The 19741-nt window shown below is 39.4% G+C and overlaps 1 protein-coding gene across 10 annotated transcripts in view; it reads right to left on the bottom strand.

Moving 5' to 3' along the window:
* Cadps (calcium dependent secretion activator) overlaps positions 1-19741 on the bottom strand; it is a 445968-nt gene that overhangs the window by 314786 nt on the left and 111441 nt on the right. For all 10 annotated transcript variants that reach the window (XM_042679880.1, XM_042679874.1, XM_042679881.1 and 7 more), the window contains exon 3: positions 16130-16462. In XM_042679880.1, coding sequence (XP_042535814.1) covers positions 16130-16462 — 333 coding nt within the window. The remainder of the gene's footprint in view (positions 1-16129; positions 16463-19741) is intronic.

The following is a 19741-nucleotide window of genomic DNA, read 5'->3' on the forward strand; positions in this document are numbered from 1 at the left end:
TTATAGGGAAGTTCTATGTTTAAGCTTTTCAGAAACCTCTATACTGCTTTCCACAGTGGTTGAACAAATTTACATCCCCACCAACAGTGTAATAGCATTCTCTTTTAGCCACATCCCAGCCACCATTTGTTATTATTAGTTTTCTTGATAAAGGCCATTCTAACTGGTGTGAAGTAAATCTCAATGCAGTTTTGTTTTACATTTCTTTTATGTCCAGAGATGTGGAGCATTTCTTCGTGTGTCTATTGGTCATTCTTACTTCTTATGAGAAGTCCCTCTTTAAGTCTTTGGTCCATTTATTAAGTGGGTTGTTGTTTTGTGAGGGTTTATTGAAGGGTGGTTAATTTTTTGAGCTATAAGATATTAAGCCCTTGTCTGATGCATAGTCGGTAAAAAAAACTTATTCCATTCTGTGATCTATTTATCTTGCTAGCAACGTCCTTTGCCAGGCAGAAACTTTTCAGTTTGATGTAATCCCATATATCCAGTCTTTCTTTGATTCGTTGTGATTCTGGATCATTACTTACGAAGATATGATCTGTACCTAGGAGCTATAGTCTTTACCCTATCCCTTTCTGTAATACTTTCATGGTATTTAGCCCTATAATGAGGTCTTTGATCCATTTAGAATTGATTCTGGTGCAGGGTGATACATAAGAGTCTAGTTTCAGTTTTCTGCATGTGGATAGCCAATTTGGCCAGCATCATTTGTTGAAGAGGCTGTCTTTCTTCCAACCTGTGTTTTTTGGTCCCTTGTTAAAGATTAGGTGGCTATAGGTCTGTGGGTTTCATTTCTGGGTCTTCCATTCTGTTCCACTAGTTCTCAGGCCTATTCTTGTGTCAGTACCAAGTTGTTTTTATTTCTATGGCATTGTAATAGAGTTTGAAGTTTGGTATTGATATTCCTCCACCACTATTCTTCCTGCTTAGGACTGTTTTTGCTATTGAGGGTCTTTGGTTATCCATATGAATTTTTGGATAGTTTTCCCTTTTTCTTTGAAGAATGCTGTTGGGATTTGGATGGGCATTGTACTGAATCTGCAAATAGTTTTGGGTAATATTGCCATTTCACAATGTTAATTCTTTCAATCCAAGAGCATGGAAGTTTTTTCCATTTCCTTAGACCTGCTTTCTTTTTCCAGATTTTTAAAGTTTTCACAATAGAGGTCCTTCACATGTTTGGTTAATTCCTAGGTATTTTATGTTTTTTTGAGGCTATTACAATGGAGTTACTTTCCTAATTTCAATCTTGTTCTTTTCATTGTTGGCATACAGAAAAGTTACTGATTTTTGCGGGTTGATTTTATGTCCTGCTACTTAGCCAAAGTATTGGGTCAGCTTAAGTAACTTGGGGGAGGAATCTATACAGTTCTTTAAATACTGGATCATGTCATCAGCAAAGAGGGATTGTTTTACTTCTTTTTCCCGTATTTAGATCCCTCTTTATGTTTTTGTCTTGCCTTATTGTTCTTAACAGGAATTACAGTATATATTGAATAGGAGTAGAGAGATTGGGCATACTTGTCTCCTTCCCATTTTTTAGAGTAAATGGTTTTAGATTTTTAACATTAAGTACAATGCTGTATAAATAGACTTTATTATATTCAAGACTGTTCCATGGATTCCTAGCTTGAACAGAGCTTATATCATAAAGGAGTGCTGGATCTTATAAAATGCTTTTTCTGCATGCATTGAGATGATCGTGTGGTTCTTGTCTTTGCTCCTGTTGATGTGTTGAAATATATTTATTGACTTACATATATTGAATCAGGTCTGCATCCCTGGAATAAATCTTGCTTGGTCATAGTGTATGATTTTTTTGGTTAGTTGTTGAATTTGGTTGGCCAGAATTTTATTGCACAGTTTTCTAACAATGTTCATTGAAGAGATAGGTTATAGTTCTCTTTCTCTTCAGATAGGTCCCTATCTGGTTTTGGGATGAGTGTTATGCTGGCTTCTTTCCTTTTCTGTTTCATTGAAGAGTCTGAGAAGTAGTGGTGTGAGCTCTCCTTTGAAAGCATTATAGAATTCTAGCCATACCATTTTTTTTTTCTTTTGCCAGTCCTAGGGCTTGAACTCAGGCTATGGGCACCATTGCCAAACCTCTTTGTGCTCTAGGCTAGCACTCTACCAGTTGAGCCAGAATGTAACTTCTGTCCTTTTCTGAGTAGTTTATTGGTGATAAGAGTTGAACGGACTTTCCAGGCCATATTGGCTTTGAACTGCAATCTTCAGATCTCAGCCTCCTAAGTAGCTATGATTACAGGCATGAGTCATGGGTACCTAGCTAGCCATGTCATTTTTAATGGGCACATATCTATAAGTTTTCTATGTCAAGAGATGGAATGTGTTTCACTTTTTTAAAATTTTCCCTCCACCAGTGTTTGAACTCAGGGTCTTGCCCCTCCTCAGTTCACTTGCACTGCTGCTGCTCTATCACTTAATCCATTCTTCCAGCCTCATCTTTTGCTACTAAGTTTTGGCAACAAAAACTCATAGACTTTTCTGCCTGGGCTGACTTTCTCTCAATTTCAGCTTCCCAAATACCTAGGATTACAGGCATGAGATGTTGGCATCCAATTGTTCTTCCTGTTCTCGAATCTTTTTTATTTTTATTTTTGAAATTGTGAAAATACCATACAGAGGGGTTACAATTACATGGGCAAGGTAATGAGTACATTTCTTATCAAGCATTGCTGCCTCCTCCTTTGTTTCCCCTTCCCATCCCTTCCCATCTCCCCCCTCCCCCACCCTCTCTCCCCCCAACCCTCCCTACCCCGCCAAAGTTGTAAAGTTCATTTTTCAACATTAACGATTTGTACATCTCATTGTTGCAATGGGTCCACCTGTATCCCTATTTAAAGTATTTGTTTTTTCCCTTCCCCTCCACAAATTATACCAACATCAAATACAGTGAAAGCAGGGGTTATCCCATGGGGGAGGGACATACAAAGTAACAAAGAAATCATCTTATAAATATGTTAGAAACAATTGCATGAAAGAAAAAAACACATTTGAATACTTATCTTGGGGTTCATTTCACCTAATATCAACTTATCTGACCTTTTCTGCTTGTCTCAGACATATAGGAGTTATTGCAAATAAGGGAAACCATGGGACCTATGTTTCTTTGGGCCTGGCTTACTTCACTTAATATAATTTTTTCCAAGTCTTTCCATTTCCTAACAAATGGGGCAATGTCATTCTTTCTGATGGAGGCATAGAATTCCATTGTATATATATACCCCAATTTCTTGGTCCATTCATCTACTGAGGGGCATCTGGGTTGGTTCCATATCTTGGATTTGGGACTTCCTATGCCAGGAGAACACAGTGGAGGTGACAATGTGACAGTTGTGAACCAATGTGTCAGCATTGCATCTTTCTACTCTCTCATGTCCACATCTTTCACTTTCTACTCTCTCTCCTGTCCAAGGATCATAAGAGGAAGTACAGAGTGTTGACTTATCCTAGCTGAAGTTATGCTAAATCAGTGTGCAGTCAGCTGACCCCAGAAGCATGTATCAGTGATCCTACTCAAGACCACAAGAACCACTCAGCTCTTTTGTAGGTTTGTGACCAAAAATACATCCATATGTCTTAAGCTATTGAGTCTAAGGAGATAGTTTGTTACTAATAAATAATTGAATGACACAGTTATGAGCACAGGAGTAAAACAAAATTTACAAGGAGAGTGTTGCAGCTTTGTAATGACCTTTGTTAAACTTCCTTGATCTCTTATAAGTAGGGAGTTCAGACTTCCTGACCACTTGTTAAGTTCTCCTATCTTTAAATTTCATACTTACTCTTGGATAATCAGAAAAACATTAACCTTAAGTTTCCAAATCTTTATCTCATCCTACCTGTCTTTTCCTTCTATCCATAAAAGACCTTCTAGTATAAGAATATGGATACAGGTGGACCCATTGCAACAATGAGATGTACAAGACATTATGTCCAAAAATGAACTTTACAACTTTGGTGGGGGTGGGGGTAGTGTAGGTGGGGGTGGAGATGGGAGGGCAGGGATGGGAAGGGGAAACAAAGGAGGAAGCAACAATGCTTGATAAGAAATGTACTCATTACCTTGTCCATGTAACCCCTCTGTATGGTATTTTCACAATAAAAAAAAACTTATTAATTAAAAAAAAAGAATATCAGCATTGAGGCCAGGAAGTACATCAGTGTAGTTCAGAAAAGAGAACAACTCAGGTTGAATACAAAGAACACAAGAAGCAAAGAACCAAAATTCTGGCCAAAGTTGCCAGAGCAAGAAGAAGTTAGTTGGTGGCTGACACCAGAAATGCACTTGTAGTCACACTTCTACCTTACTAGCAGCCTAGTATTCATAATGCATACTTAGTTTTAAAATTCCATTTGTATTCACCAGCTATTGCGACAAACATTTCCAATAACAACTGCTCTAATTCAATGACTTACTTGAGGGTATGTTTGTTATCACATGTTGATCATCATTACGTTTTACTGATCTAGATGAGGCAGGGATATAAGCTATAGATTGTGATCTGAGTGGCACCTGGTTTCATGCTGGGAACTTTGTGAGGTTTGTTTGGTGTGTATTCTGCTTAAGACTCAGGCCAGAAAGATGAATCATACCTGGGGAGTGATCTTCTCTCAGAAGACTACCAAAGTGCAATGGCAGCAAGACATTTCCAGTCCTCTGATTGTTAAAACCCCTTGATAAAGCAAGTCTGATGATTAGTAAATGTCAAGGAGTGGAGAAGTCCACTCAGTGTCTTGCTATGGCAAGAAGTTCTATTTTAATTCCTGGGAATAATACTTGAGATCAATTATTGAACCAGTAACAATATATGGTACAATTTCTCCTCTATTATTATTTATTGGTGAAGACATCTCCAATAATCTTCCTTCATTCAACCTAAACTACAGTTTTCTTTTATTCAAACCCAATTTATCAAGTATCTCCTCTGCTGAATGTTCAGTGGTCAATAGAACCCCACTGTTACATGATCTCCAAACTTTAGACCATTGTGCTAACACCTGTACTACCCCCATCTCCATTGCCCACAGCCACTATAACCTACCCAGGCTACTACTTATTTAGTTGCTATTCCATGCCAGGATCTTTACATCCCTCACTTCAACCTAGAAGATCGGATTAACTCTATTAGTAGAGAAGTTGACTAACTGGCTGAAGATTACATAGGTAATAAGTAGTAGGACCTCAAGGGACCACTAGGGAATAGTTAAATAATACGTTTCATACATTGTACTATCAATAATTTTGCTTCAAACTGGATTACATATCTTCTGAAGGCAGGAATCGTGTATTACATTTCTTCAGATTTATCGCTGGCAGATGCTAATTGTTTGGTTTCAAGAGTTAATTCCAGAGAATCAGCCAAACACTATACACCATTACTCATCATAATGGAATCTTCCTCAGGCATGGGAATTCAATTAATTAATGAGATCTAATAATAACTAGCGCCAATACTTTGTTAGTTGGGTTCTGCTATTATGCATGCTTTCATATTAAAAAAATTAGTTTTTAGAGTCTAATGGATTGACTCATCATCACATAGTAAGCAGTAGAATCAGAATATGAACTCAAGTCTTTGTAACTTTAGTGTCCTGATTTTTTTTTAATTTTAAAACAATACATAGTAATTGTAAGGGAATACTAATACAAACACACACACACACACACACACACACACACACACACACACACACACACAGTGTATTATCAACCCAGGGTAATTAGAATTTCCATCTCATTATATTTCTTTATGGGTCCTAAATGTATGTGTGTGTGTGTGTGTGTGTGTGTGTGTGTGTGTGTGTGTGTGTGTGTGTGTGTGTGTGTGTGTGTTTATGTGTACTAAGACTTGAACTCAGGGCCTTGTACTCCCACTTAACTTTTTCTCTCAAAGTTGGCAATCCACCACTTAAGCTATACATTTCCTTCTGGCTTTTTGCTGGTTAATTGGCAGTAAGAATCTCAGGGATATGTCTGCCTGGGGTTGGTTTTGAACTGGGATCCTCAAATCTCATCTTACTGAGTAACTAGGATTGCTCTAGGTGTGAGCCATCAATGCCTAGAATCCTAATTTTTAAAACACCTATATTTGATATTTACTTTTTAGATGTTTCTAGGGCTAAATTATAACTATGGAAGTTTTAGTTGTCAAAGGCCAGAGAAGTTATCAACCTTTAATAAGCCAGTAAGCACAGAGTCTTGGCTAAAATGGTAATTATGAAAAAAAGGATGATGGTTTCTATTTTTAAAAATGCTTATGTGCAAAGCATCGCACTAAATGATTTATTTATTACCTTAGCTCAGCATGGTAATAAATTCAGTGAGACACTTTGGGCTATTATTCCCATTCTACCTCAGAGAATTTCACTATGTTTAGAGTGAAATGACTTACAGAAGAATTATAGTTGTAAAGAGGAGGGTCTATCATGTTTAGTCTGTTCAGATCCTGACATCACATTCTTGGCACAATGACTCTGTCTTCACTCTCAAGATGATAAGCAACCACATTTTCCGCTGCTCTTAGAATGAGTAGGCTGAAGTTTATAGCTTAGTTGTTAAACTTAACATTTTATATCTGTAGGTTAACTTTCTGGAAAGTAATTTTGCTGTTATTATGCAATAATTATTTAATTCAAGAATTAACAAGCTATACTCTTGAGGCAAATCTCCCAGGTGCCACTTTTTGTAAATAAAGTTTTACTGGAACATAGCCATAAGCCTTAGCTTATGACTGCTTTCACCGCAATGGCAGAATTAAGTATCTGAATGAATATTACAGGTCTACAAGGCCTACAGTATTTGCCTAGACTAGTGTAAATTCATTCCTTAAAATCAACATAACTGGAATTTTTTATGCTTGCTTTAGAGGGTATTTCTGTATCAGAGAAAAATTTAACTCTATGGTCATTGGACCCAACTAGGAAAGTGCTGACATAAAGAACAAGTAGACATTTTTTCAGGTTATTTAGTTGGAAGGAACACACAAGACAAGAATGGCAAACATTTTTTGTCCTCCAGACATCCTCTGAACATTAGCTTGTTTTTCTAAGTGTGCTTTAAAAATTAAATCAAGAAACACTCATATTGGTATGATACAATATAAGTAAGTAGAGCAAACATAAACCACACCAGTCATAATTGACCAGACACCTCCACAACTTCCACAAGCCAGGCATTAGTGGTTCATGCCTTACTATTCAAGGGTCTAAGATCAAGGTTCAAAGCCAACCAAGGCAAGAAAGTCCAAGAAACTCTTATCTCCAATTAACTAGCAAAAAACTAGAAGTAAAGGTATGGCTCAAATGGCAAATCTTAAGAAAATAAACTAAGAGACAGTTCCCAGGCCTTACCAAGTCCCCGTACTGGCACAAAATAAGGAAAGTAAAAGCCCCCAAACAACAATAACAACAAAATCCTTCTCTATGTATGGAAAAGACATATTATTATTTTCAGCAACTGAGTTTCAGAGCTTTTTTGGATCCATCAGTTTAAATCTATCCATCAATGCTAGTTTTGCATCTATGAGTTCACATCCAAGCTCTTCCACTTACTGGCTGTTTGATCTTGGAAAAATTTTTTATAACTTTCCTATTTTCTATTTAGCCTTGTTATTAAAATTTACCTATTTTCCATATATCTATGTCTATTTATCTACCTACCTAGCTTAGTGGTTAGCACATAATAAATGCTTTATATTCTGTAGGTATTATTACTGTTCAAATAAAAACTAAACCAGTCTCCTTCGAACAAACACATCTAGGACAACTATAAAGTAGCAAATGTGCACAACTGAGCTTTTAGCTTCCTTGTCACTACCTCTGAGAAATGCTGGAGGTTGGAAAAAAAAAAGCAAGCTATATAATAAAGAAATTCCTAAAAGATTTAGTACAACACAGACTAGCATCCTAGAATAGGTTGAGCAAAAGCACAACTTGTTTAGCACAGGTTGTAAGGCCTCTACTGACTGAGGCCACTGTGAGACCGAGAGAATTATTCACTATTTAGGCAATACAGGATCTAATGTATTCTATTCATGGCTTCAGAAAGGAATAAAACAACAAAAATGAGTACCAACCAGACTTAATCATGATGCTACACTCCATTGCTCAAGCTTCTATGAATCCTAGACCTCAGTCCTTAGGGAAGTAGCAACGAAATTTAAATCACCATGGAGAGGAGTCTGGGTTGGTGAGCTGCTTTAGCAGGCAGGTAAAATATTTCTATTTGTGAGGCTGTGATAGATGCTTTGTAATAAGTTTCATCACCCAGCAAAAAGTAGAAAATAAGATTCCTGTATGTCTTTTTCTCTGGAAGTTTACCTCTTTAATGCCTCTGACTTCAGTTGTATGGTTCAGTGCTTTTAAACAAGCATAGTTCTGATTCGACTTTGGCAACAGAGGGAAGGGATTGCTGAAATGCCACTTAGCAGTTCTGCAGGCTGAGAGACAATGCTCCTCACATCCATTGCCAGCAACAATGGAAATAACAGCAGATGAATGTGTTCTAGAAACCAGTGAGAGAGAAGTAGGAGAAATCACGACCAGGTCCATCAGAAATCAGGGCTCTGATCTCGGGCTACCTATTTCGTCGATGCATTTAATTTTGTCTTTATTAACTGAGTAGGACATGTTCATGTAGTACAAACATTTCAATCTCTTGTACAGTCCAAGAATGCTGAAATTGAAGGCGCATCTAAACTGGGTTGTCTATCAAATACCTAATGCCCATAAGGGGCAGTACATGACCTTAGAAAGCCAAGATTGGATTTCTTAGGGGCAATGTAAGACAAGAGTGAATGTCTGTCTTTCTTTCGTCAACCATGTGGTGGGAGAGACAGGTTAAGTATGACCAGAGGGAAAGTCTACACCTAGAAAAATGTTTGACCCTCCAGTAAAAGCGCATTTTAAAATAGCACTGGCAGGCGGATGGTGGTCACAGGCTGACAGGCCTGTTCCACTGTTGTATTTTGCCTACCCAGAAAAATGTGCCCAAGTACACTTCTGTGCACCATGTGGACATTTAAACCCATGAGGTCATCAATGACTTGGCCTCTGCACTTACTGATTGAATCAGTAGTGTGAATTGGGCATCTACTTTGTGCCAGACATCGTATTAAGTGTTGACCATGCATTGGGAACTGCAAAGGACATGGCTGTTGTGCTTGAAGAACTAGTCTAAAACATGCATAGTGACAAAATAAATATGCAAGTTAATTTCTAGTTCTAGAAAAAGTCTTACAATGGTAGTATTATGTATTAACAAGTCTCTATTTTGGGAAAAACAAATGTAACCTTAAAAAAAGTTGTTTAAATTGATACTTGTATATGTCTAAGACAAGCAGAAAAGATGAAAAGCTATGTACATATGACCATATAAGATGATGCTAAGGGAAATGAACCCCAAATTAGAGACACAAAAGATTTTATCTTTGTTGCTATTTATATATATATATTTAAAGATTCTATACAGAGGGATTGCAGTTACTGTTGCTGTTGTTTTTAATGTACTTACAATGTACTATGTGATTTTTTTCTTTTGTGTGTTCTTCCCCCATGGTATAACCCGTTTTCACTGTATTTGATTCCAGTGCCCTGCATCTTTGTATATGCATTTTTTCTGATTTGGGGAGAGGAAGGGAAATAACAAAATGCTGAAACAAAGACACAGGTTGTCCATTGTAACAATGAGATGTACAAGATAGTACATTGAAAAGGAGCTTTACAACTTGGGTGGGAGGAGGGAGGAGTTGGGAAGGTGGGGTGGGAAGGGATAGTAGGAGAAAATCAAAGGAGGGGGTAACAATGCTCAATAGAAAATGCCCTCATTACCTTATTCATGTAACTATAACCCCTCTGTGCAGTATTTTTATAATAAAAATATTAAAAAAAATAAAAAGACAATAAATAATCTTGCATTAATAAAAAATTGATTAATTAATAAAAACAATTGAAACTAGGAGGGACCAGCTGTGTGGGAGAGGGGCAGGTAATATTTGGGTGACCAATAAGAGTCATGGTCCTTTGGCTGAATACGAGAAGAACCAAGGCTTCTAATCAATAGCCTATAACAAGAATGATTCGGCCAATGTAAAGGTCTTAATCACTTGATTTTAAATTTATCCACAAGGAACTATCCTAAAGACCTAATTAAATCAGGAGATCCTTTCAAAAGGGAGTCCAGAAATCAGAGATCAGAAAGTCAACAGTTTTCTCTCTTGTTGCAGGATCTGAAGAATTCAGAGGTTGCAAGTAGAAGAGCCATGTGAACAAAGGAGGTGGGAAAGGGATCCTTCTCTGCTGAGCCTTCAACAGTCTTCATTCCAGCCTATGAGACCTGGAGCTCTGAAGGGGCCTTGCTAAGTCATGCTCTGGCTTCTTACCAAGGAAAACTATGGAATTTAATCATCAGAAATAATGAACATTCTTTTTTTTTTTGGTCAGTTGTGGGGCTTGAGGTCTGGGAGCAATTTAGCTCAAGGCTAGCACTCTACCACTTACGCTACAGCGCCACTTCCTGAATATTCTTTTGAACCACAAAATTTGTTGTGATTTGTTACTCAGCAATGCAACAAAAATAGATGCAATCCTTCACTGCAGGACAATACTTAGGGTAATGATGGACTATTCAAGACAAAGATGGCTTAGGTATTGTCTCAAGCTTATTACCTACGATATCTAGTGTATAGCAGAAGCTTAAAATGTATGTTGAATGAATAGCAAAAGCATGTTTCTAAGTTAAAAGTTTAATACTAGGCTGACATGACCACTGCTCCACTCCCAGATGTCACAGCATTTCTTTAACAGTTATCTATTTAAAGATTATTAGATTAAAAGAATCCTTATCATTGTTATTGGGACCAAAAGAAATAACTAAGAAATAACTGTATGGTCCATGAAACAAATTTTCAGCCAACATTTCTTCTGGGAACTTGTGACCCAGGAAAATGCTCTGTGGTTATACAGAGATTAAGGGCTCTATAATGAGGTAAGATACAACCCAGCAATCTGGGTCATAGCTGAAAGCTTGATAATTTGAGGTTTCTCTTCAGAGTCTAAAAAACTACATGAAAAGCTGCCAAGTGCTAATCAAGTCCAAGGCAGACAGTAATAAGGTAACTACATCATCAAAGACCACACTAATGATGGTTTATGGGAAAGGAAAGGAAATGATGAAGAGGTTACCAGTTCAGTAGTGGAGAACTCAAGATGGAAAATTTTTGCAAAGGTGTTTATGGATGGGGAAATCATCTTTCTCATATCTTCTAAACTTATCTGAGGAAATATCCAGACATTCTGGGAGGATAAATGTAAATAACACCATCTCCTGAGAGTGCAGACAGGCATGGTCTTTCTGCTGCCCATCAGGCATAAAATGAAGGCTGTGGGGGGCGGGGGCAGGTTGTGGATGGTGCCAAGCACTGTGATGTGACCAGTGTAGTACACCCAGAAACGGAGAGGGCATTGTTCAAAGAGTAGAACCGAAACACTCCAAGGAAACAACTTCATAATCCATATCCCTTCAATATTTGCTGTGTTGCTTTACTTACAAGAGTTTATTTTGCATTTAAAATATGTGACAGTATGCTTCCCTCTCCCCCCACAAGGTGCTTTTCAAATGAAACATTTATCTACATCTATCTGACATCTATCTATCTATCTATCTATCTATCTATCTATCTATCTATCTATCTATCTATCTATCTATCTATCTATCCATCTATCTATCTGGTACTGAGGATTGAACTCAGGAGCTTATGCTTGCTAGGAAGCACTGTACCACTTGAACAGCACCCCAGTACTCTCTATATGTCAGGACTAGGGAATTAATAATAACTTATTGTTGAGCAGAGAGGGAAGGAAGTAGCAAACAGTTCATATAACTGGGCACTAAATCAAATCAGAGGGAAAGGAGAGAACAATGAGTGAAAATCCTTGAATTACATTACATCTACCTATGAAAACAATATGAAACACACTATAAACTTAAAAGGGAGGATGGAGATAAGAAAGAGTAATAAAGTAGACTTGATCAAGTACAATGTATGCATGGATACAAATATCACAGCTAAACCCCTTTGTACAATTTAATACATGCTGATAAAAGGGGTACAAAAAGATGGAAATACATTTGGAGGGGAAGGGAAGGGAGGTGCATCTTATGAAATGCCTGTCAATAGCACATCCTTATTTCTCATCCGCAGTAGCTTTGCAGTTCATGAAGATGGGCAGCAGGGCTGTCTGAGTCTCATTCTCAGATGAAATACTGCATTTCAGTAGCACCTTGCACCAGACTCAGGTGGCTCACGCCTATAATCCTAGTTACTTAGGAGGCTGAGATGAGAGGATTGTGATTCAAAGCCAGCCTAAGCAGGAAAAGCTCTGAGATTCTTATTTCCAATTATCCAGCAAAAGGCTGGAAGTGTAGGGTGTGGCTCAAGTTGTAGAATGTGAGCTGTGAGCAAAGAAACTAAGGGGCAGTGCCAAAGTCCTGAGTTCAAACTCTAGTACTGACACACATGCACACATACGCACATGCACACACACACATACACACTACCTTGCTCCCCCGCCCCCCACCCTCACCTTTGGTTTAGAATTCAATGGAAATAAACCAGCTACATAATAAACTGTTTCCTCCAAAGTAAACAACACCAATTTCCTAACGAGTGGCCAATTACTTTACATTTGGACACAATGCAGTGTATGAGCAACTCATTCTGTAAGGATCAAGCCTTGCACTCTCAAATGAACAAAACAGACCAAGAAAAAAAATCTCATGAGTAAATAGTAAGATATTCATCAAAACCTCTTGCTTTTTTATGTTTTGATGGACAGGATTCACATTATAGCCGATAACTGGTATGTATCTGATGTAATCACTGTTTGATAAATGCCATTTTTCATTTGAGACAACAATGAGAGGCACGGGCAGATGCTGAGAGAGAGAGAGTGACGATGATGAGAACTTTCAGAAAGCAGCAGCAGAAATCAGATTACAGCCTCCTACGATGTGATCTGCATAAAACGAAAATATTGTGCACACTTTTGGCTTCAGAGGCATGAAGGGATTGCTTTATCTAGTGAGGAGAAGAGGGCATAGAAAACACAAAATTAAACAAGAGACAGTTTAAGCAGGTTGAGGATGGAAGCCATACAATTTCATTTTCATATCCTTTTTCTGATGAGTTAATAGAGTTTTGCAGAGTTGAATGGAGTCTGTGAAACCCAGGAGTAACCTGTAATTTCTGACACCTAGATTACAGGAGGAAAGAGAAGCAGAATTTTTCTCAGCATGTCCCTCTACAGCCTGCCAATAAAAGAAGGGGTGGGAGATAGAGGACACTCATGCTTTTGCTTGTGGGCTATGAAAACTTCACACGAAAGCTGCTCTGGTCAGTGCGGAACCATTTTTGGGAATAGCACCAGAGACCATCCAACCCATTGTTCATCAGAGCACTGACTTCTGCTCCCCCAACCCTCCGCCCGCCCCCAGCACAGCACTGGTAGTGTGAAATGATTGAAGAGGGTAACTAATGAAAAATGTCTATTTTCATACTTCGGTTGATTTTTCTCCTTTCCTTCTCCTCTCCTCTCAGTTTGGAAGTACTGAGAATTGAATTCAGGGCCTCATGCTTGCTAAGCAAGGACTCTGAGCTATCATTTGATCCACTGTCCTATTCTTCTGTCTCCCTTCCCCTAATCCTATCATTTTCATTTTGTTTCTGAAGGTATATTTTTAGCCAGAGTGGTCTCAAACTTCTCATCCTTCCCAAATGTCTGGGATTACAGGTCTGAACTACCATGCCTGACTGTGTTTCAATTTAATGTGCCTCCCCTGGCCTCAAGAAAAAGTAGTACATCAAAACTCTGATTTCAGGGCTGGGAAGTTGGCTCAGTGGTAGAGCGCTTGCCTTGCATGCCTGAGGCCCTGGGTTCGATTCCTCAGCACCACATAAGCAAAAAGAAAAAAGCCGGAAGTGGCGCTGTGGCTCAAGTGGTAGAGTGCTAGCCTTGAGCTGAAGAGCTGAGGGACAGCGCTCAAGCCCAGAGTTCAGGTCCCACGACTGGACCCCCCCCCCCCAAAAAAAAAAAACTCTGATTTCATATACATTACTTCTTATAAGAAAGATGAGTTTCTCAAAGGAGGAGGCTGCAATGCTTGATAAGAAATGTACTCATTATCTTGCCCCTGTAATTGTAACCCCTCTGTACAGTATGTTCACAAAAAAATAAAAATTAAAAATTAAAAAAAAGAAAGATGGGCTTCCAAATAAGAAATAATAAGAAGAAGAAATATTAACCAAAAGTAACAAGATAAAGCTGGGCGCCAATGGTTCACACCTCCAATCCTAGCTATTCAGGAGGCTGAGATCTGAGGATGACAGTTCAAAGCAAACCCAGCTAGGAAAATCTGTAAGACTCTTATTTCCCATTAACCACCAGAAAACTGGACGTGATGCTGTGGCTCAAAATGGTAGAGTGCTAGCCTTGAGTGAAAGAGCTCAGGGACAGCACCCATGCCCTGAGTTCAAGCCCCATGACTAAACAACAATAACAAATAGCTAGATCCCAGAAATGGTAACAATTGTAAAGGTAAGATACTAATTGCTAAAGTTTAAGAAACAATTGACAAGATAATTTTTTCCTTATCCTATTGTTTCTAATTTGGAATAGCACAAATAATAATTATAAAATTAATTATTATGCTACCTATAATTAAAGATAAGCACAACAAATATTTTAGGTTTTGCCCACCTACTGCTTTCTCCATCATGCCTTTCCCACCCATCAAAAACAGGACTATGCTTATCTGTTTTATAAGTTATATTTTCCACAAAGCAATATGTAATGAAATCTTGCAGTTTGCCAACTTTCTTCTTCCTCAATCTTATGGAGTCTTCTACCACATGACTAAATCAATATTTAATTATAACTGCAAGCTGATGTAGGGAGGTTAACCAGATCCCAAGGCCACAAAGCCAGTTAGAGGTCATGCTAGAATTTTCTTAGATCTATCTGACCCAAGCAAAGAACAAGTCATAACTAACTCATAATAAACTGAAGTGTCTTAATCTGCCTTCAGCAGGGAGTTGGCCTAGGAACCTTGAGCTCATCTGTTTCTCTAACAGTTTTTGGAAGGATATAGGCAATAACGTTACCAGGAAGGGAAATCCTTGTTTAAAATGTAGAGGGATGGTCTCTTAGGGATAGGACTGAGAACCTGCATTTACAAAATGCTCCTTGCTGACACTCACTAAAAATTTTCAGTCTTGCAAAGCAGATATAACAGATGTTTGCTGGGTGAATGGTAAGATTATACAGGAAGTCAAGTTCAAGATCACACAGGGGCCCTATTCCACCATTCAGGGGAAATTCAGGCCCGTCTGAGATGGACCCTTGCAGAGCCTGAGTTTGTCCTCTCAAGCATACTTGGATAGTCATCACATGGCTCACAGAGCTATGAAGACACCCAGGCCTGCACAGGCTTTTTTATTATAAATAATCACGCTGGATGACCAGGTGCCACCTCAGCTGAAGAAGGACAAACTTCTCAACTGATACATACCACTTATTTTTTGTAATTGTTACTGTGGGTTCTGGGATTGATTGGACTCAGGATCTCAAGCTTGCTCAGTTTGCTTGCTCATGGCTGGTGTGCCATCCAGCCTGGCTTTTTGTTGGTTAACTGGAGATGGAATCTCTCAGACATGTTTGCCTGGGCGGGCGCAAAACAACAATCCTCCAGATCTTAGTCTCCTGAGTAGCTAGAAGGCTATAAGCTACCAGCAGACAGCTCAGCTGGTACCTATAGGCATGAGTTACCAGTGTCCATAAATACTACCTACATTAAGGCAGATGATTCTTTTAAACATAAATCATTACTTGGACTTTTAGCACTTTGACACATGAAAGCTTGGCCTTACTCAGTGGGCTGACTTGCCTCTTAAACACAACAAGTTTAGTCATCAAGATTATGATCAACTTTTAACCAAATACTGTCATTCAATATGATTTTTAACATATTCTAATGAACAAAGTGGTCCACAAAAGCTGTAACTCGATTTTGCTGACCCACAGCCCTGAGCCCAGGGGAGGGAGTTCTTACCTGACAGGCATTGTACAAGAGCTGATGTTCGAACTTTTTGATCCCAAGAATGTTCTGGAACATCTCGTAGAGCTGCTCTTTGCTCAGAATTAGCTCAGAGGCTGCGCTGGCTGTCATCCGGGCCTGCTGCTTCCTGGGGTCCTCTTCTCCACGGTAGATGGCATCAAACTTGGCCATCCAGGAGCTCAGCACGGTCTCCTTGCTCAGGCCATCGATCTCGGGCAAGCTGCGTACCCTCTTCTCAATGTGCTTCTTGAAGACCTCGCGTGAGTCATTGGCCGAACAGCCCCCACTCTGCACCATGCGGGCCACGCGGTCACTCTTCAAGAACACCTGAGCAAGAAGCGGGAGGAGAAAGTCAGAGTCAGCCACACATAGGGTGCCAGTTTGGTTTCTTGGGTTATATCCTGGGTCTCACATAGAAGACACCAGTGTGGGTCTGTTCCCACCCACCTGCTGTCCATGAGAACTCAGACAAGACATACACTTTGTTTGTGTCCAAATCTATAAAACATGAGTAACAATAGACTAGAAGTTAGTTCCCCCTTGGCTGAAGGGGGGGTATATCCCAAGACCCCCAGTGGCTATGCCTAAACTGCAGATTCCTCTGAACTCTATATAGGCAATGTTCTTTCCTATGCATGTACTAAAGTTTAATTTAGAAATTGGGCCTGGTAAGGGATTATCAACAACACCAGTAATAAAAGAGAACTCTTAAAACAATGCACTATAAAAACACGATTTAAAACATGTGAACTCTTTCGCTGTGGTATTTTCCATGTTTCAGACTGCCTTTGACTCCAAGTAAATGAAACTGGAGAAAATGAAACTACAGAGGAGGAAAAGCCCCTGTGTTTGCCAGGTGATTGCGAGGACTGGATGAGCCAAAGGTATCCTGAAAGGCAAGCCGGTGACTCTAGGGTCAGTCTTAGGTTTTTTTCTCACATACTGGCTTTGTGAATATTGGTAATCTAACTTCTTTGACTTTAGTGTTCTCTAAAAAAATTGAGTAATAGTAGCCCCTATGTAGGTTTTAAAATGAACATTCAATGAGTTATTGTGTGAAAAACATTTAGTTCTTGGCCCATAAAACACCATATAGTTGATGCTGTTATTGCTGAAGATTGTTAAGATGATTATTACTATTATTATGTAAAGTACTTGACATGATGTCTAGCACACAGAACTTTAGTGTTAACCAGTATTGGCCTCTCATCTTCTTTCTACATGGATCCTTATCATACTTAGAATTAAACATATGAAGTGAATGTGTTTAATTATTTCCTTTCCTGAAATGTAAACTCTCAAGAGTAAGGACTGTTTCTTGTTCCCCAGATTTCTTCAGTAGCACATGGCACTCTACACGTGAGTTCACAATGAACATGGGTGTTATAATCTGATCTACTTTGTAGATGCAAAAACCAAGACTTCAGGGGAGGAAAACCACTTACTCTATCTGAATCTGTATGACCACAAACATACAGTCTTTTTGCTTCAGTCTGGTTCTTTGCTATCCTTTGGGCTCTCCCTCCTGATGGAGAATTCTTGGCAGTGGGTGGAACTGTGTAAGTCCTGGGCTACCTTCAAGCGAGAGCATATTCCTTTGTTCCACTGCCCCTGCTCACAAGCTCACACAGACTACATGGTTCTGGGGTGTAATACAAGGCAGTGAAGCTGCTGTGTGTATTCAGAGACAAGAAACAACTGACATTGTTGAGCTAGGTCCTGGCCACACTTCAGAAGGTGCATAAATATCCCTCAGGAGGCAGAGCCATGTTCATGCCGCTTCCAGATATAAGAAAATGGCTTTGTTGGCCATTGGGTGGCATTGTTGGGAACCGGCATGGCATTACCTCATTCTTTTCCACAGAGCTTTACCGAGGGTGGAGAGTTATTCAAAAGTTAGCCCTCATTGGTAGGGGACTTCAGGAAGTCATTAAAAAAGGAATGCTGAGCATTTGTTTCACAGAGTAAGGACATTGGCTTGGTCCCATGCCTGAAAACTGGTGCTCAGTAAAAGTCCCAGGGGGCAGCCCCACCCTGGGAACCCCCCTCCATCAGATTTTAGGGATTTTAATGAGCTAGTACATCTTCATTTGGAACATTTCTCCATCTAACTAATACATTAGGAATCTCAGCATCTAGCCTAGATTTCAACTAACACTGACATTCTGAAGCAAATTGAGAAGCCTCTAGAAAGGTCAGGCTGTACCATGTCAGGAGTTGCAAACCATAATTCCACAGCACTTCTATCACCCAGTCATTGGGATAGCCAGAGGTAAGTCACCTTCCTTCACGGAATCCCCAGTTCTCTCTTCTAGCTGCCATGTCCCTAGTTTTGGTGGGGTTTTTTTGTTTGTTTTTTACCATCCATCCTTTGTTAGTGCACCTTCTAAGTGGAACATCCCTCATTAGGTGTCCAGGGAACAATGGAAGGAAAGCACAAATTCAGCCCTTGTGGAATACCACCAACATCATCTTAATCCCGTGCAAAATAATGACACATGAGAACAGATACCATCAAAGGAAGTCTATGCCAGAAACCTATGCCAACATATGTGAGGAAAATCTTCCTGAAGGAAAATACACTTTGGGGATGATATATGAAACGTGGATAGGTGACCAGAGAGCAGGGACACATTTCAGAGAAAAGGAGCAATGTGTGTAAAGATCTCCCCCCCACCACCCAAGTGTCTGAGGGAACATGGAGACACTAGTGTGGAGTGATGACATGAGATGAGCAGGAGATAGCCCAGGGCATGGGTGGAGGCATGAAGCCTGCATTTTAACACCACTGGCAAGCCACTACAGGCTTCAAACTGGAACACTGGCCCACCACTGGAAGGCGTCAAAGGAACTGGCAAGGAGACCAGCTGAGCAGTTCTTATAAAAGGACAGATGAGCAGTGGTGGTAGGCTCCATACAAGAATGTTGACTGATTATTTGCAGCTCTAATGAACATCAAAGGTGACCTGGAAACAGTCAATCAACAACAGAATTAGACTTTGCTCCACAGTTGCCTATGCCAGCACACATGAGCAGACCCAGGTATAAGGTCCTTTCACTGCATTTACTTCACTCAAAGCCCTTCCTAGCTACCATCTGCCATATTATTATCATTATTATTATTATACCATTTGGCAATATCTGAATTTCTCACCCTACTATAATTTCCAGCAAGATAGGGTTGTGGGGGTCTTTTCTGATGTCTTCTTCATGCCTAAGAGAGTGTTGACACTTAGTAAATATTTGTTGAACGACTGCATAAATGATAAAAACAAAGAATCTATTGAATAATATGTCCGGTCTGGATGGGACAAGGTGATAAAGGAGATAATGGTATTTCTAGGGTCTCTCAGAACAAGCAACTTATGCTAGACTTTCTATAAGACCTAATCACAAAGAGCAAGGAATAAGGATATTGACAGCCTGGCCCCCGTTGGTGTCCATTACTGACCTATGAATCTTGGATACATCACCTGTTTCCCATAGTCCCTTATACACACTTGTAGCTACTCAGTACATATTTGGTGATCCTCGAGAGGTGACCTGAGTAATCTCTTAACTTCTATCAACCTTCCTCCCCTTCGCTGTCCCAGGAGGTTAAGCCAC

This window comes from Dipodomys spectabilis, unplaced genomic scaffold (assembly GCF_019054845.1).
Source record: "Dipodomys spectabilis isolate Male_0828 unplaced genomic scaffold, ASM1905484v1 ptg000054l, whole genome shotgun sequence".
NCBI lineage: Eukaryota > Metazoa > Chordata > Mammalia > Rodentia > Heteromyidae > Dipodomys > Dipodomys spectabilis.